The following is a 25,853-nucleotide window of genomic DNA, read 5'->3' as shown; positions in this document are numbered from 1 at the left end:
ACTTCCTAGACAATAAGGAACACAAACAATGGTTCTTGGTTTATCTCAGTGATAAACTTGAGACTTTAGGGACGACAAGTAAGCCTGAATTTTTTCGGAGCGGAGTGCTCTAGTGGGTTGATAGGGTACTAACAGCTCTTTAAGATAAAAAGGTGCCATATTATTAGGGGACTTGAAGGTGAGGAGGAGAATTTTAAATTATATTCTAGATTTAACCGGAAGCCAGTGTAGCGATGCTAATACAGGAGAAATGTGCTCTCTTCTCTTGTCTCACTGGATATGCTGAGATACAGGCGATTCTGTGATAAAGTAACTCAGAAATCATCTCCAGTGGAACCTCAAACTCTCCCTCCAACGTAAACAGCTGCAAAGTTCCATAGTCTTCGGGTCTTTTACAAAATGATGGAGTGGAAAGGGGGAAGTGAAGGCATGGACCCAAAAGACTGGGGCTGGCATGTTTTTGATGGAAGATTTATGCCAATCATGACCGATCAGCCTTTGGCCCCACCAGAAATACTAGATGTAGTTCGCTGTAGTTGGAAGAAAGACGGCAGCACAAATAAATGCACATGCAAAAAACATGGACTCCCTTGCACTGCCATTTGCGGAGAATGTCGTGGTATTAGCTGCACAAACTCACAGTTGCCTGATTTATCAGATGAATATGACCCAGATGGGAAGAACTAAGCAAAGAACAAACCAGGAACTGATATAGGGGGTGCCAGAATCAAGAGCAACAGAGAAGGGGTAGAGGATACAGGCTGGATTAAAAAAAAAAAATTCAAATTCATTTCAAAAGAAACTTGTAATATGAAAAAAGTTACTTTTCATGTATACTTTTACCGTGTAAAGTTTTATTGTGGTAGGAGTAAAGGAAAAAATTAAGCCTATTTCAGTGTATTTTGGGCATATTCGATTTGTGTATAGCTCATTTAAATATTAAAATTCATTTTCAAAGAAACTTGTAATACAAAATATTACATTAGTTTCATTTTGATAGGAGTAAGGGAAAAAAAAAGCCCCATTGGGGTGTATTGTTGCCTCGCCTTATTGGCACACATCTCGGATTGATGAGAATTTAATATATTTCCTCAACTAGGATTTCTTAGGACTTTTAGTATGTTGTACTGGACACCTCATAAAAATTATCTATGCTGAAAAAAAATTCTTTTACAATTAGTCTGTCGTAAAACACTACTTTGCCTGGACTATTTGTGTATTCTCCCTTATTAACTTTGCTTGGACTCTTAAGTGCATTTTCTGTAACTTCTTCCGACTATATCTTGAATAAAATTTTGAAACTAACAAATTAGTAGCACTTGACTGGCACTTACTTATAGGACTTTGTAGTTTTGATTTTTTGAAGAAATTGTACTTTCTTTATTCTTGTTGTTCTGGGTTTGTACCCTCATGGTTGAATGCATTTATTGTAAGTTGCTTTGGATAAAAGAGTCAGCTACGTAAAATGTAATGTGAATTCCTCCTTAAACAAAAAGTCTTTATATTGAATTAAGTGCGATATTCTATTTAACATTACAGCTGAATTATGAAAGCGTGCACATATGCTGTAGTAAACACAGGCTTATTTGATTGCAGTTCTATACTGCAGTGTACAGGAAGTGGCAGGATTTACTTCACAAAGCAGCAACAATGGTTTGTTTTGACTAAACAGCAGAAGAGGTGGGTATTGGGAGTTACTTAGAGCAGTGGTTCTCAACCTTTTTTCAGTGACGTACCCCCTTCGAAGAAAAAAAAAAGCATTTTTGGTTGAAAGAAAGATGTAATGTGATTTATTAAGCCTTGTAACTAGACACACTCAAATTTAAAACTCCATCAATGTCCATAACATTGCTCATTTGTAGTGGTCTCTCTTGAACTATTTTGTAATAAAAAGATATAAAAATAACTTAAGACTTTTATTATTATCTCAATATAAATAAAGATTTGTGCACCTCAAAATAATTATCAAGTTAAAGTGACCTCTTTTGGGATAATAAGAAAGATATGTTCTCAAACTGAACTCATGAACTTAATTAAAGCTAAACACTTCTTCCCAAAAAATAAATCATTAACTTAGTTTTAAATAAAAGATTAGCTCAAAACATATTTTTTTAATATTTATCTTCTTAAAATATCTTCTTTAAGGATCGAAAAGAATACTGACAGGTAGCTTGTTTACGTTTGCTTCGGGGAGCCTTTTCGCATTGTGTCTTGAGATGACCTGAATTCAGAAAGTTTCCTCTTAAAAAAGCTCAGGTGGCTTACCAACTTGACCTTCATGTTTTTTCTGGAGATACCGCTGAAGATGTGGTGGCTTAATGCCTCTGTGGCTAATCTCTCCCCACAGAAAAAACAAAAAGTGTAAATAACCCAATCTATGTTATTGTTAATATTACTGAAGTGTCTTTCTGTTATTTTATTGTGAAATATTTGCTCGCTTTAAGGTCATACAATTTAATTTCCGCTTTTGTATTACATGCTTTGATTTTGAAAGGGTACCGGTTGAGACGCGGATTCTTGTTATGAATCATTAACTTCACAACTGAAAACTTTTACGTTTTAGCGCCCCTCCGAAGAGGCACAAGCTCTCACGGTGTTGTTTAGGGAAGGCTCTCTGCTCTGGTTTCGCCTTCTTTGTTACTTGTCCCTCCGTGTTTCAGCAGCATTGCTGCTGCACTTCAACTCGACTCAATTGTTGAAGTTTTCAAGGCAGGTGATGACAGGTGATGACAGGTGGCGTGTGCCAGGTTGGGTCAAACCATCGGTATGGGGGAGACTCTGTTTGTTTAGGATAATTAAATTGAAAAGCCTACTGAATATAAAATTGAGTTCATGAACTTACACTTATATTATATTGAATATTTGTTAAATAACAATTTTTCAAGGATTTTTGAATGGATGCTAATTTTAAATATATAAAAAAAAAAACTCAAGTACCCCCTGGAGTACCTTCAAGTACCCCCAGGGGTACGCGTACCCCCATTTGAGAATCACTGGACTAGTGGATAGAAAGCTTGGCCTTGTGGCTTGGCTGCATCTTCACCACAACATGTAGTGGACTATTTTGGTCGGCAGTACACCTTTTAGTCATACCGACACTGAAAATTGCAAGCCTGTAGTATTGGATGCGTGATATTGAGCAGGTTTTACAGACTGATTTTAAATCAGTGTTGGGCAATTTACTGAAAATTAATACTTAGTTATAGTTACTCCTTTTAAAAGTAATTGAGTTACTTCACCAGTTACTGTGCATCAAAAGTAATTATTTACTAGGGAAAGTAACTTATAACTTACTTACTTTGATGTCTGATTTTTAAATGTAATGAATATGAACAGTACTGAACAGTCAAACACAATAAACATATTGTTTGGACCTATCTATTGTAAACAACAGGGTAACAGGCCTTCAAATCAAGAAGTAGTACAAAAGTCCCTTTTTAAAACTTAACTTTATACAAAATAACTGTCTTAGTCATCACATTAGGCCCAATGAAATAAAAGTGATTGGCCTACAGTAATAACACTTATTAAAAGAGAAAACAAAGGGGCCTTGAGGTGCTGCATATAATTGAATATATGAATAACAAAAGGTTAATAAAATGGTTGAACAAACATGCCTCATAAGGCAAAGCTAAATAGAGATAAGAGACCAGATACTCAAAGTCTCATCTCTCACCTCTGACCAGTAGCCACAAGGTACAACAAGTGGTTTGCTAGCTCTCAAACCACTTGTTGTACCTCAAGAGGAGAAGCTTCTTAAACTTTTGGTCTGAGAGCCTATTCCTCTTAGGAGAGAGAATCAGGTTCCCAAGGCTAAAGAGTCTTTCCACCGGGGCACTGGATGGAGTGGCTGCATTATATTTAAGTGATACTTTCTTTATTATTGTAAACTGATTCAGAGCGTCCATCCCTGTGGCTACTGATTTAAAGTATCAGCTACTTCATTTTCAATAGAGACATAGGCATCCTGCTCACTCTCATCAAAGCTAAAGAAATCATCCTCTTTGGTAGATGGCCGGCGCTGTGTTGTTGGGGGGGGGTAGTAATCACGGAGTCAAAAACTTAAAGGAATCATGATGTTAATGTGTTTCTTTTAATGATTTTGAACTGTACATTGAATTTCTGAACTGTACATTGAACTAAACTAGAAATATCACAAAGCCCTGTCAAGAAAACACAGAAACGCTGGAGCAGAGTGGTTCAAATCGATGTAAAGCGTCATAGAGCATGCGCATGAAGTGAAAGAAGACGAAAGTCGAGATCCTACTAGCTGAACGACTTATCTACCACCTGAAATCACTGTTACCACAGCAATCAAACAGGACTAGTTAGAATCGAGCACTTCACCATAACCCTCGTTTGTGTTAAGTTACCGTTTTGAAACATCTATATTACAAATCTTTTCACGTAAGATTTGCCGGTTTTGAACAATGGTCAGATGAGAATAGATTAAGCAGTGATAGATTAACATAGAAGTGTTGCTTGGTAATGTCATCCCTTTCCTAACCAGATTCTTAAAAACATTGATATGGTTTATCTTGTTGCTATTATGAAAAGACGCAGCGGGGTTAATAAGGGTTCAGGCTGAGGATGCGAGGGGAGCATTGTTGCCAACTTAGCAACTTTGTCGCTAAATCTGGCGACTTTTAAAATCCTTATGGCGAAAGCTACTAGCGACAAATCTAGCGACTTTTTCTGGTGTTATGGAGACTAGCTCTGCAAGAGTGTCTCTTTTGAATCATTTTGCTGGTCCCAAGCCCAGATAAAGGAGGAGGGCTGGACATAGAGCTAGCAGTTCCACCCCACATAACAGCCTTTTGATCCAATTTGATATTCTAACATTTAATAATACAGGAAAACATTTATTTATATATGGAGGTCTAGATACAGCATTAAAGTTATGAAGTTATTTTGAGAAGTGATGGCATATTTCAATGGCAAGATAAAAAAAAAAGAATCAACAGAAGAATACGGAAGCGTATTGCATTCATTTTTTGTTCATTGGGAATTTATCTCGGAATTTCAGAGATAATTATCACAGAAAAACAGAATTATTTTTTAGTTTAGTGAATGTAATACTCTTCTGTAGAATAAAGCTTATTTGTAGTTCTAAACATATTTAAGGTGATTTTTTTTCTCACTTTTTGTATGGCCTACAGCAACCATTACTTTATGCAAATTAGGCGATGGTGTCACTCAGCGACTTTTAGGAGAGCCAATAGCTACTTTCCTTACTGAGGAGTTGGCAACAATGGAGGGGAGGCGTGGTGCGTTCACGGTTAAATACAACAAGCGGAGAAAGCAGAATCACGGGCTGAACGGCGCTGAGAAATGCGCGTCCCGTTTCAACAGCCAGGCGCCTGCGCGCTTGAGAATTTTGCGATGCTGCGCTTCGCCGTCTTACCGAGATCAGTCTTGTATAGCCAGGGGGATTTCCCCTCTAACAGCCAAAGTGGGTCAAATCCTGTGGTGACCGGACAGATGCTTGTCTGGGGCAGGGCGTGCAATACTTGGGCTCTTCTCTGCACTTGGACCCGGAGCAGGAGAGCTCCTCCAGCTGCTACTCGCAGGAGAGTGGCTGTTACCATCATAAACCTGGGAGCGTCTAAAAAAGGCGGATATTTTTAGCTGCTTCTCTGGCGTTTTATTACAAAATAAAAAATTAAATAAAAAATGAAGTTGATCTTCCAGGGGGGGCGGGAGGTGCCGTTGGCGGGGCGGGGCGCCCCCCTAGTAGAATGGTAGGGGAAACACTGCCTCTGGTAGGCCATCAAAGATTGCAAGGTGTTTTTTTAATTCCAGGGTCTTAGACATCAATGTCTCCAGAGTTGGCAAGAGTGTTCCGTAAATACAATTGTCCTGTCCTTGCAGAATGTCAAGAGCCAGAGTGAGTGGCTTCATCACAACACAATACTCTTTAAGGACCTGATGTTCCCTTTCACTGATGCATTTCATCTGAAGTTGGGAGGATATTGTATTCAATTCGGCCATAGGTATATCAGAAATTCGAGCTACCGCATCATAGAACGAATTCCACCTGGTGGTGCAAGGTACATCTCCGAAGCCACCATTGACCGACTTGCCTTGTTCCACAGCCCTGCGCATTTTGTGATAGCATTTCTGTAGATAAATTTCGTTTTCATCTTTGACATTAGCCACTTATTGACAGCAGTGCATGAGATGAGGTTCAATGTGTGCGGGGGTAAAACCACGTCATTGACATCGACAACATTATCTAGCACATCCCCAATGTTTGTAAAAGTCGCCTCATCCTCCTCCAAATGATCTTCAGTGTCTGACTCAGGTGGCTGGTACATTTGAAACGCCTTGACAAAATTAGAGCCATTGTCAGTAACCGTTGCTGTTACTTTGAAAGATAGGCCATAGGATGAATGGATGTTGTCTATTTCGGTTGCAATAATGTCATACATATGTCGGCCCTTGAATCTCTGGCATGCCAGGGCTGATTTCCCACCTAGCATGTTGTTCGGATTAATCCAGTGTGCAGTTACACCTAGGAAGCTTTTATTGTAAGTAGTCCAGATGTCTGCTGTGGTAGAGACATGTTGTAAACCCTCAAATGTTTTTTTTATCTCGACCTGCATTTTCTCATATTCTCTGTCTAAATAGCTGGAAAACGTCTTCCTGCACATTTGCCTGGCCCCTGAGCCTCCATTTATCACTGGAATTTTGCTTATTAGTTGCCTGAAGGCAACTGACTCGACAGTTGACAGAGGATGCATGTCATCGACATACCTAGAAATCAATTTATTCAGCTCTGCCTGGCTTATCGGCTGCACTGCAGTCCGTGTAAAGTCTAGCCTTGGTTGTTTGCATGCAGTGGCGCCTTCAGCATCCGTAGGGCTGGTGTCTTTAGCTACTAGCTTTGTCAAAACATGTTGTTTCAACAGGTGCTTCATAAGATTTGAATTGCTATTCTTAGATGTGGATAGCTTATTTCCACCTGCACATAATTTACAACTCAGCCGTACATTTTTGTCTTTAATCTCGACGAGCAAAAGTAATGTCCATACTTCCAGGAGTGAAAGCTTATTCTATCCGCACCGGCCATGATGTGGTTTAATGCTCATTGATTGATTCAAGCTCTCACCGAGCGGACATTTAGTAGATTTAGTAGACGTACCTATTCTCTCGCTTCCGCTCCGACCGTGAGACATAAACACCTGCCGTACAGCTGCGTCTTCATGACGGTAACAGCAGGAAACGACAGGACGTCAGCTGTACGGTTTTCCTATCATACGGATGGTTTATCCTCGTTTAACACCCCTCGCCGAGCAGAATGAGGTACGAAGCTGGTTTAAGTCCCTTTGCTACATGTAGCGCGGTTCTTTGTGTGTTTAGCTGATTTTAAGGTGTTTTAATGGTTGTATTTGTATTTTTGTAAATGTTAATGTTTACTTGTTGTCTTCTAGTTTTACGCTGTTTTCTACGGCGCCTCGATGTGATGTTTAAATAAAGAGCCGTGACTCATCACCAGTCACGGCAAGTGTTCATTTTTCACAAAAGAGAGTAACGCGAGTAACAAACTCATTTAAATTTCAGTAATTGTAACTGCGTTACCTGATTAAAAAAAATACTCCGTTACATGCTCATTACCGCTAAAAGTAGTGGAATTACAGTAACACGTTTGGTACCGCGTTACTCCCAACACTGCTGTAAATGACTTGGGTTTTATTAAAAGTGTAGAGGCTAACTAAGCATATTTGTCAAATTTATTTTTGTCAACTATTCTTTAAGGGTCTCTTGTTTGTCACTATTTGGTTGGATAGTTCTGTGCTGCTTGGCCTTTCCTTCAGTTCCCTTGTCAGAAGAAGACACTGCTTTCTGCCAGGGAATCTGCTGAAACATTTCCTCCCCTGCAGACTATTTTCCCTTCGCTGAGCTTGTTGATTGGAGGAAATGAGGCAGCAGAAAAGGAGATGACACCAGCCGTTTCGGGGGTTTTCATAAACTCCAATTGTTGACCAAAGTTGGACAACTTGAGACAGTCACATATGTTAAGAAAACTGCTGCTCCTGTTTTTGTTGATTTCACTTGTTGAATCTGTTTCAGTCTTTTATGAAAAGGCAGATGACTAGGTTGGTGTGAAGGTTAAAGACTAATTAATTATAAAACCTGATGTGCAACAGTGTAGCACACTCTCCTTACGGTGGTCACATTTCTACACTTGTCAGAGGAGTTGCATGTATGTTTGCAATATAACTGCAGTCTTGCATTCAGTTTTGCTGTGCAAAACATAACTTCGCTTTACCAATTCATTGCAGTCTCTTGAAGGATTTAATGTTATTATGTCCACTACGTGTTGTTATGATTTTCTGCTGAGAATTTGTGCTGATAAAGCTATTAATTGCAGCACTTCTCCATCTGTGTTTATACAGCCCAGAGGAGAGCTGGAGCATATATGAACTCTGACGTTAAGAGTGATGAGCCAAGGTGACAAACCTGTATCCTCAGTGCTGCTCTGTCTAGCTACAGCATAATAAACTCCCATATCAAATATTTGAAATTGAAGAGATTTTTGATGTTTGGCTCAACTGAAATAGCAGTGATGAGTGAGATATTTTTGATATTTAAGGATACCCGTGGCTGTGACACTGCCATGACTGGAAGCTTTTTGACAACAAGTGACAACATAACAGTGCAGAAAGTGGTTGTTACTTTGCCTTAATGAACGCACCAACAGAGACTCACTGTGTCGCTGCTTGATTTCTTTTTCTGTCTTAAGGTTTGGTCGATGTGCCCATTCAAACATCCATATTTGTCTTCTGTTCATGTGTGAAGTCATTAATTATACCCAACCATCACTGAATTTCAGGTCAATCAATATTTAAAACAATTAATTTATCCAGTTGAATTGTCATAGGCATTTTTGTGTTAATGATACAGGATGGCAAAAGATAAATAAAATACCAACTGAATGGCAAAATGTAACAAATGTATAAATATATATGTAACAAATGTAAATATGTATATATATATATATTTGAATTCTGTTCTCACAAAATTATAATCTCCATCTATCTGACAGACATGGTTTAATCGGAAGAAGTTTCTGAAGAGCAGAAGTCCAACAATGCCTGATTTAGGTCTTAATCCCTGTAGTGTAGTTACTAGGTGAGGATGGAAGCATATAGCTCAATCTTGTGTAATACATTTGTACAGACATCAAATAAGATGAGGTGATATTGATTATACATTGGTGGCACATAACAATGTGAGTCTCAATCTCCCTCTGGTCTGAGCTTGGTTTTGTCTGACATTGCCTGTCAAAGACCCTTGTGGTCCTGCTGGGGTGGGCCAGGATTATTATACCCTCTGGGTCAGGCCCACCCTCCTCAGAGCAGTTATACAAATAACAGGAAACATGGTTCCTGCTGCAGATGTTAATGAGCAGCTGCCCAGAGCCGGAGAAGGCATGATTACAGCATGAGGAGTATAACATGCAGAAAGCCTCTGGAACATCAGATGAGAATTAGCAACTTGCTAGCTATGCTTCACAAACTGCAGCTAAGCATGTTGATGTGTCTATACTTCTAATTGTGTTTATTTGACTCATTGGCATAGAGCTTTCAATATCTATGCTTTGATGACACCAAAATGCACTTTCAACCCCAGATTGAACAAAGATATGCATCTGAAACTGCAGCAGCACAACAGGCTCCGTCATGTTCCCGGAGGGTGAGGTAAACTTGTGATAACAGTAAGCAATTCTGTTCTATCATTCCTGTTATTGCTGATAGCAGAGTATCGGTGTTGAGTCAGCAGCAGCTCAATGGGAAGACTTGAGTAATGAATATTTACAGCTAACACCGCCTGGTGCTTCCTGTGGTCGCTCCAACAGCGTTAGCCAAGAGCCAGAGTATGGGTGCTGAGGTTTTTCAGCATTATCTTGGTGCTCTGCTGCCCCTCCACACTGGGAGGAGAGCTGGAGCAGGCACAGGGTGCCTCCCTGATAAAAGGCTTAACATTTGCAGATAAAAACATTAAATTATATAAAAGCCCTGTTTGTTTTCACATCACATCATCATAGTTTTGTTTGTAGGTTCTGTTGCCACGTATCCCGTAAATGTTTCCCACAGCAGAATATGCTGATTTTATTCATTTATTTTTAAACTGAAAGTTGAAGTGTTTTGCTCAAATGTCATTGTTACATAACATTCTTGTTAGGCCTGTTGGCCTGTTTTTTTCTCTGGCCTGTCATAAAAGGAGGAGATAGAAACTACATGTTGCCCTTTCCGCTCAGATATGAAGTGACTGCTTGATATATTCATGGTCAATGTAATTTAACACAATGGTCAATTACTGGTCGGTTCACCAAGCCCTCTTTTCCCCTTGATCATACTTATGAAAGCTGCTGGCACTCTCAGTTGTCATTGGAAATAGGAGCCGGGTTATGCCTCAGAAGCATGGTGCTTTTCAAGCAGTTCCATGAATTATCCAATGTGGTCTTCCAAACAACTTGTAATGGCTTACTTCAATGTTAATCCTGTTTTCTCTATTCATCTCCTTACAGGGTTCTTGATAGTCAGTGGGATGTTAGAGGTCTGGAAGCAGGACAAGGACTGACTGAAGGAGCATGGTGAAACACCAACCCCTCCAGGTCTATGAGCGGCAGCTGTGTCTGTCATGTATCACTGGGATCTATGGTTGCCGCTGGAAACGTTATCAACGTTCCCACGATGACACCACCAAGGTGAGAGGGGGAGGAAACCCCTTTAGTGGATGAAGTATAGCAATCAGAACAGCTGTGCATCTTGTTAAGAGGAGGCCCTTAACAGTCTGACACCATGTAGCATATTGCATAGAGTGCATGATTCAGTGAATGTACATCACTCATGATTGCCCTCAGCAGCCAATCTGACAATGCACCAGAAAATGACATTTGACAGACCTTGCAGCATCACGTGTCTGAATCCTTCACATCTTACAGATTTGTCATGTCATGGTCATTTTCCATGCTAACTGCAGTGCTGTACAAAGACAAATTTATGTCTGTGTGCTTGTTTGGAAGCAAGCTTACGCAAAAACTACCAAACCGATTTAGTATCCGACGAAGGGACTGATCTTTTTTTTTTTTTTTCACTTTCTTTTAAATTTCGGATTAGGTTTACTCAGAGAATAATTTACGGATCTTAAAAAAAAACAGGCATAATAAGGGGAATGATATTCATGAGTATGTATAATTCGGTGCAGATCAAGTGAATTTAAAGTTGGTTTCATAAGAATTTGGAGGAAGTATGTGCTCTAGTGAGTGCCATTCTAGTTTCCTTTTATACTGGACTTCCAATGACAATATCAATTTCAATTGTGTTCAAAATATTTTTAGGTAAATCATTACACTCCGTTATTTGGCTGCTGAATTCAAAAGTTATTACTGGAGCTGTTACATTAATCTTTGTCTTATCATACCTTAAATAACAAGATTGCTGAGAAGAAAGAGCTCAATTACTGACTGGCCAACTATTTAAAAAAAAAAAAAAAAAAAAAAATCAAACCTATACAAGGCTCTTACGTCTGTGTTTGACATCCAAAGCAGTGTTATACCCCCCTCGTCTTTAGATACCCTCCCTTTTATGTTTGTCTTTCAACATTGATTTACCAAGAACAATTATCTTTGACCAAATATGTCCTTACTGGCTTATCCTCCACCCACTAACCTTGAGCTTTCCACACTGAGGCTCATTCGACATCACAAAACTCCAGTGTTTCCACTGTGCTTTAATTAGTTTTGAGTTCTAGTCATAAATGTCTACCTATAGTGCTTGTGTGCATATTAGTATAGAACTTGGCTGTTGTTTAGTGCAGGATATAGTGTTCTTTATTGCAGTCGTACCTGGGATGACTTTAAGAAAATGAAAATGTATGAGTTATTAAATTACTAACCCTAATTATTGTTTAGAACTTAAAGTTACTTTTTAAAATATGCCGTTTGAAAAGAATGGTTGAATTCATTTTTATTTTGTAGTTTCCCTTTTGTAGCTACAGTTTCTTTAAAAATGTTGAGCCAAATTTGAAACCATAGCTGTCAAATTCAACCCCCAACCAAAGAATTTAGTCATTCGTTTTGTATCGTATTAGGCACATGCCAGAATCAGTATCACAGCCTGGTACACAAGATAAGCCATGTATTCTAAGCTTTCCCTTACTCCTTCTATTCTCTATCTAAGGTCACAAAGGTTATGTTGCTGCAGCAAACCCAAACAAATGCAGTATATCAATATTTATAACCTCTAACCAACCTAATTTTACTCATGTCGGTTAATTTGGTTAGTACTTTCCCCAATGCGTATTCACAAACTGTTTAATTTCTGCTACGTTCCATGCTGTATTATCTCACCTTATGTCCTCCAACCTCACTCCCTTGCTGACCTGCCCTCACTTTACACATTGACAAGACACACCAACACTAATCAGAGGTTAGATGCACACAGAAGCTACAGTTCTTGAATTTTACTTTGTGTTTGTTTGTTTTGCTCTTAAGTTTAGCAGTAAAGTATTTAAATGCATACATAGTTCATACACAACACGAGATGTGACGTTCATTTATTGTAATCGAGATAAAAGTTTAAAATAATCGTGATTTTGATTTGAAGTCATATCCCCCAGCCATATTATACTGAATACGAGCAGAGACCCAGAACAACAAATCTCATGTCTTGTAGGCACAAACAACTAAAAAATACATATGGCATACAATAACCCTAAATGAGATGTTTAAACCGAAACAAACAACACACTAAGTCATTGATAGCACTTGGATCAAGTCAGCATAGCAGAACTAAATAAAGACATATTGATTTTCTTTCCCCCTGTTTGTAGGAAACTTGACACTGTGTAGCTCTATTTCCTGTTGCCAGTGGTTGTCTTTCAGGCTCACTGACGGGATAGTGCAGAGTTGGCATTATTTGTTCACGGTGCTCATCCTTTTGTTTTGAACGTGTGATGTTGTACAGCACACAAACATGCTCTTGACCCAAGTGTAAGAAGCTAACAGGCACATGCACTCTGCTGCAGACTGCACAACCTTTCCATCCAGGTGATTCCACATAGCGAACTGACACACTGAGCCACTACCAAGTGCTGCTTTGTCCTGGTGCTGAAAAGACCTGTCATTTCCATTGCGAGTGCTACCTAGCGTAGGTCAAGGTGATGTCACATAAGCCTGCATGTGTAATGATCCCAGTAAACAAACTGTGACCAATCAAGAGCAGGTATCCACTACAGGTAACTGGACCTGAGCGAATCACAGAGGCGTGAGACCTGAGAGTGTCATGTTGAAACAAAGGTGCAATCCTTCATAAGCCACAAGTAGCTCATGCTATTTCACCCCATTATCATCTTTGTTCACTGTGATGAGCCGTTTCAGGTCGACTGGCTGTCTCAGCGAAACTGCTTCTGTCTGTACTCAAGGTGCTTTGTAGAGGGAAGGCCCACGTCATGCAGTGCAAGCCGATCTGACCTCTCAGTAATAATTGAAAGTATTTCCATTTAGCCACTCATTACCATACAGTCACACAAAGGCTTCAAAAATAGTAACAAAGCTGCTCTGCCATCATCTGTCAGTGATCTTTTGGTCTTCATTTCCCCTGCACTGTGAGGTATTGGACGAGGCAGGCAAAATAACTACCTAGAATTAGGATTTACACTTACTTGGCTGCAAGAGGATATAATCAAATAGTTGTTGAAGAGATTTTGTTCGTGAAATTATTCCTTTGTCTTGCTTCAGACTTACTGTGAAATTTAATTTATTTTCATGGTTTGTAAGAGGGTCCAGAATTCCATTTTTACGTCCACCAAGGAAGTAATGTTGTCATCGTCTGTTGATCATGAAAATAAACTAAATAACTTACTTTCCTGAAACATGGTGGAAGGTTGGGATCGAGCCACTGTTGAGTGGAATTGAATAATGGGGAGGATACAGGAATAATAATGACTAATAAGGGTAGTGTGTAAAGAATAACATTGGGTTATTGTTTCATGGGGGATAATTTTGAAGGTCATACATATATTATAATAATAACCATAAAAATCAAAACGCAGCATTTAAATAATACATACAGATGGGGCACCCACTTGTTAGTGCCAAGACAGCAGAGAGGGTAGGTTTTTGATTTGATTTTTATCATAGTTTCCAAATCATCCATTGTTGTGTTACTCACCTGAGTATAGGGTGATATTTAGATTAACAGACGTAATAAAACAAACCCTGTATCTAAAACATATTTACAGTATGCCCTGAAATATGTAGGAAATCCCTTGTTCGATCTCACATTATCAATTCATCATCGACAGTAAATATTTGCTTTCAGAAGCTGTGAGCGCAGCTGTAAATGATTCATAGATTGTTAATGAGAGTTATCCTGATCAGGAAAAACTCTCACACTGTGCTGGGGATAAAAGGTTAAGCGGGGTCAAACAAAACTATTTTGGTAATGAAAATGCATTAATCCTTTTCTCATTATACCCCTTGAACATAATACAGCCTATGATTTAACGTAACTTATTTTTACTATGCTCACCCCGCCCGTGCTCAAAAGCTTAACGGCTGTGTTCACGGTCAGCTCACATGAATTGTTTCTCTCTCTGTTTGTGTTTCTGGTATAAAGATCTAGATAGTTTGTGTAAACTATAATGATTTGTGCTAATCCCCAGTGCCAAACATTTACCTTTACATCTTCTCGTTTGAGAGAATCAGCTACTATTTATGTCCTGTGATGGAATACTGAATATCTAATGTCAGCCCGTGCTTTAGGGAAATATGATCAGGTTTTATGACAATCTTCTTCAATATGCAATAGATAATTAACAATCTATTAACAATCTACAATCTATTAACAATAATATAACATTAACAATAATAATGTTAACAATAATTAACAATAATATATATATATATATATATATATATATATATCACAGATTTTGTATTTTTGTCAGAAGGGATTATTGTCTCATGACTTCCCCTACATTTCCTTCCTAAAAAATGTCTGTCATGCAGGATACCCTGACATGTTCCAGATCATGAAAATAAGGCCTTGAAGCACAAGGGATGTATTTTTAGCTTCTCTATAATGTTAGTACACTGCAAGGCATGGGTTGCAATTTCATTATCTAGCCAGTGTGAGTCATTTGAATCTAAAACCATCCAACTGTAAACATGCAAGTGTTCGGATTGTTGCAGAACAACATATTGACTTTATTGGCTGTGATTAGCAAAGCCTCAAGCTTCTTTCTGCACATCTGCTGAGCCTTGTGACACAGTGACTTGTGCCACATTGTCTGTTTCCTCTGACCTAAACAAATAATTCCAAACATCAAATGCTACAAGCTAAACAATTGGTTGCTGGAAAAGATTGCATGATGTCCTGCTAAAGCTTTACATTTAATACTAGAAAATGAAGTAAAAATAAAAAATAAAAAGGGAAATGCATTGACAGTGTTATCTGTATTTCTTCATTTTAAAGTAATGGGAAATTTCAGTTCAGTACTTGGCCAGTGTTTTATTTTTTTATCCTCAGTTCCTCCTCCCTATTTTTGCAGACACATTATTCTCTGTGCCTTACTCTGGTGCTGCATTATAAAGCTGTGCACACCCAGTGTGAAATGCCAGGGACTTATCGGGATATGCTCAGGAATGTGACAAGGGACTGAGGTGTTAAGTCCAGTCAAGATAGAGGCAAAGAGGGAGGCATGTGAGGCTGCACAGTCAGAGAAAGATTAAAAGCTGCAGTAGCTTTGTCTTTTAACTTTTTGCCTTTTATAGATTATGAAAATGTGTTTGTTTGGATCTATCTATCAATTCATATTTTTCTGTATCCATCATATTTTCTCTCTGCAGTGTTGGCATGTTAGATGGCAGCATACTGTACTCATAGACTATATTAAAATGTATACAGAATCTAGTTCTGGAAAGTGAAGTCAATGCATAATGAATTATCTTGAATGACCAGCAGTGGGTGACTTTACTGGTTGCAATTAGAAGTTTGTTTCTCTAGAAACTATAGAAACTTTGAATTTCATCATCAGTAAACATTTTCCTACTGTGTTTATGGTCTAGACAGCTAATATTGACGGCTGATAAGTGCAGGTGGGCGTGCAGTATCCTCAAGCTCTGTCATGCTCCAGCCCCTGATCCTCCAAATATAGTTACTTCTGTTTTTTATAATTTATAAATCAATAAAATCAATAATTTGACATGAATCATTTCATAACTGTATTGTGTATGGAGTAAATTATGCTCTATAAATATACTTGGGTAATACATTATTAAATCACTTTAAATTGCTTGCATAGTTGTGCTCTAAATTTTGGGTTCTATGTCTTTACGTACATTTTCATCATGTCTTTATAGCTACTTGTACAGTAGCTACTGTCTTCATTCGGACTAATCTTGTCAGTTGTGTAACCCACACAAACAGCAGCTCTATCACAGTCAGAAGCTCATTATCAGTAAAGCACAAAGTTGTGTTGGGAAAATTGTCTTTGTTATATAAGTGTAGACAAGTTCGGACACCTTTTTGTAGCCACACACAGTAACTTACTGTACATAATGCATAATAGTACAACTCCTTCATATATCCTCACACACTGTAACCAGCACATACCCAAACAGGCTCATTCAGCATATAAAGCGAGTTCACTCTGTAGTCATACCAAAGAATGCAGTGCTATTTGGTAGAAATGTGTGCAGTTATAATAATAACGGTACTTATGCTGGCTTGTGTGATTAATAGGCCGTTGGGCTGTTTTCTCTCCCTGTCTGCTGGTAAGGAGGTCAGAGTTATACACAGAAGCCGTGTGTATTGTAGCTTGAAGAATATCTACACAACAATACACAACCTGACCTATGAATCTGAAAAATGACAGGTTTTGTTATGCAACTTTTTGTATAGCTTCTCGACCACATAGCATCCTCATAACTTACAAATTTGTCGATAAGATTGTCATATGCTTTTTTAAATAGTAATACAACATGGTGTGTGAGTGTGTGATTTCTTAGGTGTACCTAAATAAACATGCCCATGCATGCATACTGTGCAATAGAGCAGCAGCTGAGCATGCATAATGTCCCTCATGTGGGTAGCACTGTGTATTGTTGCCTAAATCATGTTTGCATTAGACGTTGTGTACATAGGGAAAATTAAAACAAGTAAATATCAGAAAACTGCTGTACCCATTATGGAATCTACATTATAAAGTGATGCTACATTTGTCTTTGATTTAACCATGATCTGTGCATGTGTCATTTTCCTGGCATGGTTACAGAAAAAAGTTTTTGGAAGTCAGCTCAAACCCTAACCCTAACCCTAACCCATGAAACAGAATTATTAATGCAATCATTTTAGTACCCAAATTTATATCTTTGCTGCACAATGTTAGCACTGCTTTCAGTTTAGCTGGGTATTCAATAATATAAATGATGTAAATTAACATGGCTGAAACTAAGATAATTGAAATTATATAAATTCAGACGAGACAACCTGATACTAACCTGATGGTGTAAGTGGATGCATAAACTGTGTATATATAAATGGACAACTCATCTCCAGTCTTGACTTCCTGCCACAATCTAGAAGTTGAGTCATAATATCATGGATATGAACACTTTCATCTTGAGCATTTAGAGCCAGAGTCTGCAAATTTGTTAATCATGACATTTCAACACATTTTTTTTGCATCAAATAACTAATTAAAACCAACTTTACTGGGAAAAAATAACACTTGAAGAAATATCAGTGTGATAAATTGCCTAAACAGAATTGTTTTTTGACGTGTAATCTGCTAAAATGAAGGAGGTGGGTTTTATGACCTTATGTATCCAGTCACCAGGTGGAGATCAAGAGGCTTTGGCTTCATTTGTATAGTTGTCATGTCGTCCATCTTTAAATACAGTCTATGATTGGAAGCAATAAAGCACAAATGATTTCCATTAGATCTTGAACCAGAAAATGCTACTTTGTCGCTGTAATCACACAGCATTGATAAGCTGACACCATCAAGCTGTTTAGTTAATAAGAAGAAATAGACGATGGTAATCGAAAGGTTTCCCACAATTACTCCAGACAAGTGCTTTTTAAATGCTACATTTTTGCAAGGATATGTCTGTAGATGGTTTTTTACTTTGTCTGAAAAGGGGCAAAAATTACCACACCTGCTTTTCCCAGATGTTAAATCACTGATGCAACTTCTGGCTGGGGGGGGGGTTATAAATCTTTAGTGGATACAAATGTCTACATGCTACAGTTATATTTGTCATATCCATTTAATATTAATGTTTAAGCTGTGAAATGTGTCCAATATAGTTAGCTTTACTTCCCTCCTTTTTTCATATTTACGGTTAATTCGTTTTCTAAATATATTTAATGTATCCTATTGCAGGTGATTGGACTACATTTCTTAAAGTAGCTACAAAATGGTCCTTAATGATTTTGAAAAGTAATTTGAATATTTTGGAATTATGCTTTAATTACAGCTCAATTTAATAATTTGATTGAATAGGAGCTTATTCAGTGGCTCTTAGTTTTCCCAAAGGTGAACTATGTCCTCTTTGTCTTCCATGATTTCTCCAAGGGGCAAACAGCGTAACACTATAGTCAGGGTAATTACTAGAGCAAAGCATGGTTGGCCATTAGCGTGCACTGTTCATCAAACCGTATGATTCCCAAAGCAGAGCTTGTGATTTTCTGATAGATTTCTGCTGCCATGGGGGTGCTGCGCCTGAATAAAATGCCAGCCATGCAGAATGTTAACGGGATGTCGCCAGGGCAGGCTAAGTCAGGCCCCACAAGCTCTGCAGCTTAGTTAGCTGGGAAACAGGAAGAGGAACCATCAGGCCTGATGGGAGGTTTAAAGGTTCACTAACAAGAAATGTAAGGTATTCTTCAGAGCTCTCTTTATGTCTTATTTTTTAAACTGCTACAACTAATATCCAGGAACTTTAGTAACCTAAATAGATACTGCACACTTAAATGGGCTTTTTGATCTGTAAACTGTGCTGTCCTGTAATAGAATGCATGGATGTACTGGTAACTTTATAAAAAACAGCATGCATGGGTGTGCTGTGAGTGGGAAACTCTAAAGCTGCTCTCATTTTCAAATGAATGCACCACACTGTCCCCCATTCAGAGACGTCCCCCATCCTCAGACATACACACACACACACACACACGCACACACACACACAATGTTGAACCGCTGGCTAAGACGGCCATCTGTGAGGTTGGATAGCTCAGGACTTCTGCGCTCCTCACACATTGCCTATACCTGCAGTTCAAGCGGCTCAGGACGACAATGGTCTTGGCCGTCAGGAAACTCCAGAGGCACATGGCCTCTACTTCTGACGCCATTTCTAAAGTGTGTGTGTTGCTATTGGAATTGTTGCTCATAGCAACCTAGATCATTAACAAGCTAATTGGTATCTTGTATGTGTATGAGGGACACTTCAGCTGAAACTTGGGGGTTTAATCTACACTTTAAATTAAATATCAAAACTATCCACTCGTTAAGGCCAAAGAGCTACCACTAAGACCCTGGACTGTAAACTCAGGATGTTCTTCCCTAGAAACAGATTCATATTTATCCAACAATAACAGATGCCTAATTGTCATGTTCTTATGGAACGTATGAAATGTTTTTCAGTTTTAGATGATCTAATCTATTAAAGAGAACTTGGTTCTCTCAGGGGCATCTCGGATCACATCCACATTATTGCAGAGAGGAGGGGTGGGCGTAGGAGGAGTGAGAGAGTGAAGGGGATGGAACAATGTCATCCCTCAGGAGCAAGGTCAGATTTCCCAGGTGTTTTCAGGTAGTCACCAAGAATCATGGTAAACAGCAATGGCACTTTGTCATCAATGAGCAGTGCTGTCTGCCACTTCTGATGTAATTAGCTTAATGTTGAGAGATGTGTGTAGCCAATTATTATTTAGATGGTGCCCAATTTTAACTGATGTAAGAGGACCTTAAAGTTCAATGAAAAAGGAAAATTCACTAATTAGCATCCCCACTTAAGTAGACTTATATTACATTTTTGGGTGAACTATCCCTTTAGCACAGTTTTTTGTCACACTTCTAAAATGTTCTCAATAAGTCATGTCCAAAAATGAGGGGGAATAGAATCAGCATTCCCCTCGACTCTTTTCACTTCTCTGTACAACTGATCGCTCATGTCGTAGAACCTTGTCCAGGAATTTTATACCATCGTGATTCCCAAGTTCAGTTTGTCCCAGGTCTGAATAATGAAATCTGGGGAAGCACTATGTTTTATTTATGATAAGACTTTCCATATTTAAATACGTGAAGAACTTAAGATTTAGTGCACTAAACCACAGTGAGGATGAGATTAGATATAAAAAGCTAGGACAGGCTGTCTTACCTGTATCACATCAGCTGGTTGAGGAGATAATAATCTGATACTTGGCATGTAGAACACTGGTGCATTCAAGGTGACTGAGAGTCTATCTTGACACTAGTGCGTATAATGCACACATACTGATGATTCTAGGATATTTAGGCAGCAGCTTATAAATATGGATAGTCCATTTGTTTTTCTTGCTTCAGATTCAGCTTTACTTTTTACTTCTATATTACAGGTTAGATCGTACTGGGCAGCGAAATGTCGTATTCTACAGATCAGGGTTTAGGTCATAGTTAACAACAAGTAAGTTTTTCTTTTATATTCTTTAAAACTCTTGTATAAAGACAAACTAAATCCTCACATTGGAGGAGCTGGAACCAGCATAGGTTACATATTTCTCCATTGCTCAATCAGTTATCAAAATGCCATACCAAATGATCAAGTAAAAACAACATGTCATACATCTTTTGTTGTTCATACTCGTATTGCCCATTTTTTGCATCCCATTACCTTGCAAATGAATGAAAACACTTGATTACACTTGACCCACATCTAAGAAATACATTGACTGAAAAAAGTGATTCGTGCAATTTTGTCCAGATAAAACTAAATTCGACTAGCTAATAGCTATCTAACTACTTATTATATTTTTTTAATATGCGCATATACTCACACCTTTCACTTAAACAGTTCACTGACGTCAGCTGATAAAGTCCAAAATTACTCTTCAATACATCATTCTATTAACATTGTGAACGTGTGGGTCAGCAGCTCATTTGAAGTCAGCCGAAGCAGATGTTGCTCAAGTAAGAGGAGAGAGAAAATGGATTTTCAGTCGCTTACTTTGAGAAAGATGTACTGTAGCGGAGTCTGCCTCCAAATCCTCTCGGGTATGGCCCAAGACAGTGCTCGCTTCTGTCCATCTTTTTCTGCTGATGTGGCCGGTTTAATTTTTGCCACAGTACAAAAGTGCAGGACAGTAATTAGTCGTCCTGCATGTGAAGTTATTAAAACTAAATCCTTGATAATTAGCAAAGTGTATGTGGGAATACTCTTTGAAGAGTGCAGAAGCCAGTTCAAAACATGTGCTCAAAAATGGATTATCTTGTGAAAAGTGTACTTCACTTATAAAGTCTCTGAAAATCTTCTGAAAAAGTTAGTGTGTGTGTCCATGTGAGAATAATAATAATGTTATATAATCATGTTTGTGTGTTTGACAGTGGGAGCTGCTGTGGTCACTCATCCTCCTTCTCACGTTCTGTCTGCTGCTGGTCTGGTGCTACTTTTGGTGGGAGGCACATAATGACTACAATGAATTCAACTGGTGAGTACATAGCCAAACTGACTGCTTGTGTGTGTGTGTGTTGTCATATCTAAAATAGCACCAGATGCCCGTCACATTACTGGTTTGCCTGTAAATAGATTTTATCTGTGCCTGTCTGTTTATTAATTTCCTAAATCACAGGCTTAATCTGTCTACTGCCTTAATCTGAGCAGAGACCCAGGACTTCACAGATTAAAACATTATGTAACAGAGATATTGCTCAAAAAACATTTCCTATAATGTCAGTCCTGTACAATATGTACAAAAAAACTACTTGATGTGACTGACATTTACTGTAAGATACCATGTGTAAGCGTTATTTCAAATAAAAGCAAAATATTGTTTAAATCATACATTACACACTAGTTATTAGGACACAATACCTGTGGATCAACACTAATTGACTGGGGATATTCTGATGAAAAGCACCAGAGGATGTTATTTGGAACTCATCTTCATTTGTGTTTCTCAGTGTCTTCCTGCATTTTGCTCACAAGACACCCACTCCTGAGGCAGGCCCAAAGCAGGCTGATCAGACCCTGAGGCTCTACTGTTCATGGTCTCTAATGGTTGTCAGTTATTATCAGTGGCCTTATACTCCACGACTGGACTAAATGTAAGGGGTGACTATATTACAAAAAAAAAATAACAGTGCAAATTTTCCTAAAATTGACCTCATTAGGCCACAAACATATCTATCGTCCCTTGTGAATACATCGTTCTATAGGATAGGCTACAGTACAAATAGCCACTGTGTCGCTCTAATGTTACATACACTGGTCATCTTTATTGCCAATTTCCTTATTTCCCTTCCCCCTCCCCCGCAGCTGACAGGCACCTCTACAATGTCACCTTTTTTTATCATCTCCTTCCCTTCCATTCGCTCTTTTAATCTTCCTTACCCATTTTCATTTGTTTCTGTGGTATCCCAGTTCCCTTTGACCTCCTTTATTTCCCACCCATTTTACATTTTAATAGACTATATTTCTTAACATCCTTAGCTTTCTGTATTCTCCATCCTCTTTTTTTTCAGTTCCCCGAACATTAACCCCAGTTCACTTTTATCAGCAGTCTCACTACCATTGTGTTTTCTTATTATCTTTGGATGTCATTGTTGGTGGGCAGACATTTACCATTCATTTTTTAAGTGTACACATTTCCTGCTCTTCTTCCTGCGTTTTGTGTGGATTCCACAGATAATCACAGAGATGACGTCCCTGTCCTCTATGTGTTCTTGTGATTTAGTAGCCTTGTGTCCTGGTCCAGCTAAGTGTCCCTGCTGCAGCTCCGGGCCTCTCAAACCAGCTCCCTGATGTAATTCTCTGCAGCTGTAACCCTTTAGATATGCCCAGTGTCAGTGTTTTGAGAAATAGAGCTCGGAGTGACATGGGTGTTTTCTTAAACTAGAGTGGTAATTGTGGGAAATCTTCATGTCAAAATTAAAGTGATCAAAATGATCATGGTTATCTGTATTCATGTAGTTAAATTAAAATAAAAATATTTTTAATATTATTTCACTCATGTATTCTCTCCCTCTCTTACACAAACATACACAAAATATAAGGGCTGCACGATATATCAATAACATATCTTCATCGCCATATCAAAATGCGCGATTTACGTATTGCAAAAGATGACTTAAAATGTAATGAATGGTGTGCCATGGATTCACGCTGTGCATGTCAATATATTTGGCCAATCAGATGGAGCCCTGCTGCCCTAGATAATAATTTAATTATTTATGATAGTCCTAGAGCATGAAGGAAAAGTAGTGGCGCACACACACACACACACACACACACACACACATACACTGACTCCGCTGCTCTCTCTATCGCTTTTTTAAACTTGTTGGTTAAGTGTGTAAACATTATTGTGTGAGATAGGTGAATTGTCTGCCAACACAATGCAAATTGCAGCACAGGAACATGTAGGGTCATTCAGAAGCCCCCACATCAGACTCTGAGCTTTCTTTTCACGTGTTCTTCAGTTAAGGTCTTTGATCAAGTTTCCCCAGCACTCTTGTATCATTAAAATATGACCGCACTGATGACTTTGTTCTCTTTGGAGTCAGAAGGCTGAAAAGCTCCCAGCGCTGGCACTGCCTTCCACCATGATTACACTGATGTAAAACAAGTTACATCTTTTAGAGTGTTGCTAACTTTGATTGATACGGGGTATCTACCTTTTCAAAAAGGTCTAAAGAGATATGTTTTCACTAGTTATAGCAATGGTAATACTAACATTTTACATTTCATGGGTATGTCTTGCTGCATGCTGTGAAGTCTAGATATGTTTGTTGTCTGTGTCCTACTCTTAAGTTCCTCCACAAGACAGAAACCAGCTATTAATAATTGCCACCCTTCCATTAATTATATCAATCACATAATCTATTTGGTCTGTGTGCTCCCTGTAATAACGTCTGCGGTTTGATGCTGCTGTCTGGGTTATGTTTGTGTTAGTTTTATTACTACAATAAAGCATTAATCTCAAGGCCTAAAGAGCATGGGTCGTCATTTTCTAACTGTGCTTGACTTTAGCCGCAGATCCATTACAAATAAATAATTCTGCAAACAACTAATAATACCTTGCAAAAAGTCTCTCATAATTTCACGTCAATTTATAAGGCATAGTTTGTATTTGAGGGATTTAAGGTGATGGATAATTCTTTAAAAGCTAAACCACAGCCTTCACATCAGTTAGTTGTGATAAAATGCAGGTGAGTGCTCAAATGAATAAACATTATTTTATTTCCGCTCTTGTTGCTGCAGGTTCCTCTACAACCGCTCTGGGGAGTGGAGTGATGGCACTGTTCCCATCCTGGCAACCACCGCTGCCGGCTTCACCTATATTGCATTTTTAATGGTCTGTCCCACGTCAGATACACACAAATGCGGAGGTGCTACAGGCTGCACTCATGATAAATGTGTTGCCAGACAAGCGTTGTCACATGTTGATTCTGAGCAAATGGATCTGTGATCTGTGAGACAGAAAACTTGTTTTTGAAAGATGTACTCTTATCTGTGTGTCTCTTTTCTTTTTTTTATCCCATTTTCAGATTTTAGCACTTTGCCACGTTTCACTTGGACAACAGTTAAATTTGCACTGGGTCCATAAGGTAATGTGCCAAGTGTGAGAGACACTGAGTTTGTGTGAGTGTAGGTGGGGAAAACTTGGAGGTAGAAGAAAGATTTATAGATTTATGTTTCTCTTTCGCTCTCTCTCTCTCTCTCTCTCTCTCTCTCTCTCTCTCTCTCTCTCTCTCTCTCTCTCTCTCTCTCTCTCTCTCTCTCTCTCTCTCTCTCTCTCTCTCTCTCTCTCTCTGTGTGTTTATGTTAGACTGTACAAAGATGGACAATGAGTCTCTCACTTTCTCCCGCTTTCCAAAAATGAAGCCCTAATCGACAACTATAACCCCCAAACGCTTGAACTGTTACTGCAGCCAGTCACCAGGATGGAGATTCTTTGGCGTCACTTTTGGGGATCTCTCATTTTGTCCCCCTAATATAGTCTGTGATATGTGTGTGTGTGTTTGTACATAATTCGTGTGTGTATCCTCTTATCTGTTTGCTATTTGGTGATTGCATGTGTTCATTCAGTGCCGCCATTTGAACTTGTCTTGAACCAGCTTGTGAAAGCCAAGTAAATGACCTGCTTCAGAACGTTATCTGCAAAACAAACACAAGAACCAAACGGTGATGGAGGTGTGACAGGCCTGGGAGCTATTCAGGGTTAATCTGTTTTTTTTTCTTTGTGCGTCTGTCGGTGATAATGTATAAGTGCTGTATGTAGTCAAAGTTCTCCCTTTCTGCTCACACAGGTTGGTGTTACCGTTGCTCTGCTCACCACTGTCGTTGGGGTGATATCGATCAATCAGACATGGGGGCAAGAGTGGGACATCATCCCCATCTCCCTGCAGGTCAGCACCAGAGTCAGCACACAGGAAAGCCACAAAGACGCTTTAAATACCTTGACATAACTTTTTTTTCGGGGGGGGTGTTACAGTATGGACTCACACCAATGATCATTTGGTTATGTGGCATTTGCTGTATCCATTCAGCCGCAAGGGACTCTGAGTTTGAACTGATAAGTTTCAGTTCTAAAGTATTGTCATGCATTGGGGAAGGAAGTCTGTTATTTACAGTATACACA

The 25,853-nt window shown here is 38.8% G+C and overlaps 1 protein-coding gene across 4 annotated transcripts in view; it reads left to right on the top strand.

Annotated features, from left to right (window-relative positions):
• Positions 1 to 25,853, top strand: part of gdpd5b (glycerophosphodiester phosphodiesterase domain containing 5b) — a 55,740-nt gene that overhangs the window by 13,752 nt on the left and 16,135 nt on the right. For all 4 annotated transcript variants that reach the window (XR_009920445.1, XM_062385217.1, XM_062385216.1 and 1 more), the window contains exons 2-6: positions 10,535 to 10,714; positions 21,598 to 21,701; positions 24,473 to 24,566; positions 24,760 to 24,819; positions 25,522 to 25,620. Coding sequence is in view for 3 of the 4 variants with exons in the window: in XM_062385217.1 (XP_062241201.1) it covers positions 10,598 to 10,714; positions 21,598 to 21,701; positions 24,473 to 24,566; positions 24,760 to 24,819; positions 25,522 to 25,620 (474 nt within the window). In the remaining variant the exon portion in view is untranslated. The remainder of the gene's footprint in view (positions 1 to 10,534; positions 10,715 to 21,597; positions 21,702 to 24,472; positions 24,567 to 24,759; positions 24,820 to 25,521; positions 25,621 to 25,853) is intronic.

This window comes from Platichthys flesus, chromosome 4 (assembly GCF_949316205.1).
Source record: "Platichthys flesus chromosome 4, fPlaFle2.1, whole genome shotgun sequence".
NCBI lineage: Eukaryota > Metazoa > Chordata > Actinopteri > Pleuronectiformes > Pleuronectidae > Platichthys > Platichthys flesus.
Note: the sequence above shows the minus strand (reverse complement) of the source record. Positions and strands in the feature narration are given on the sequence as shown.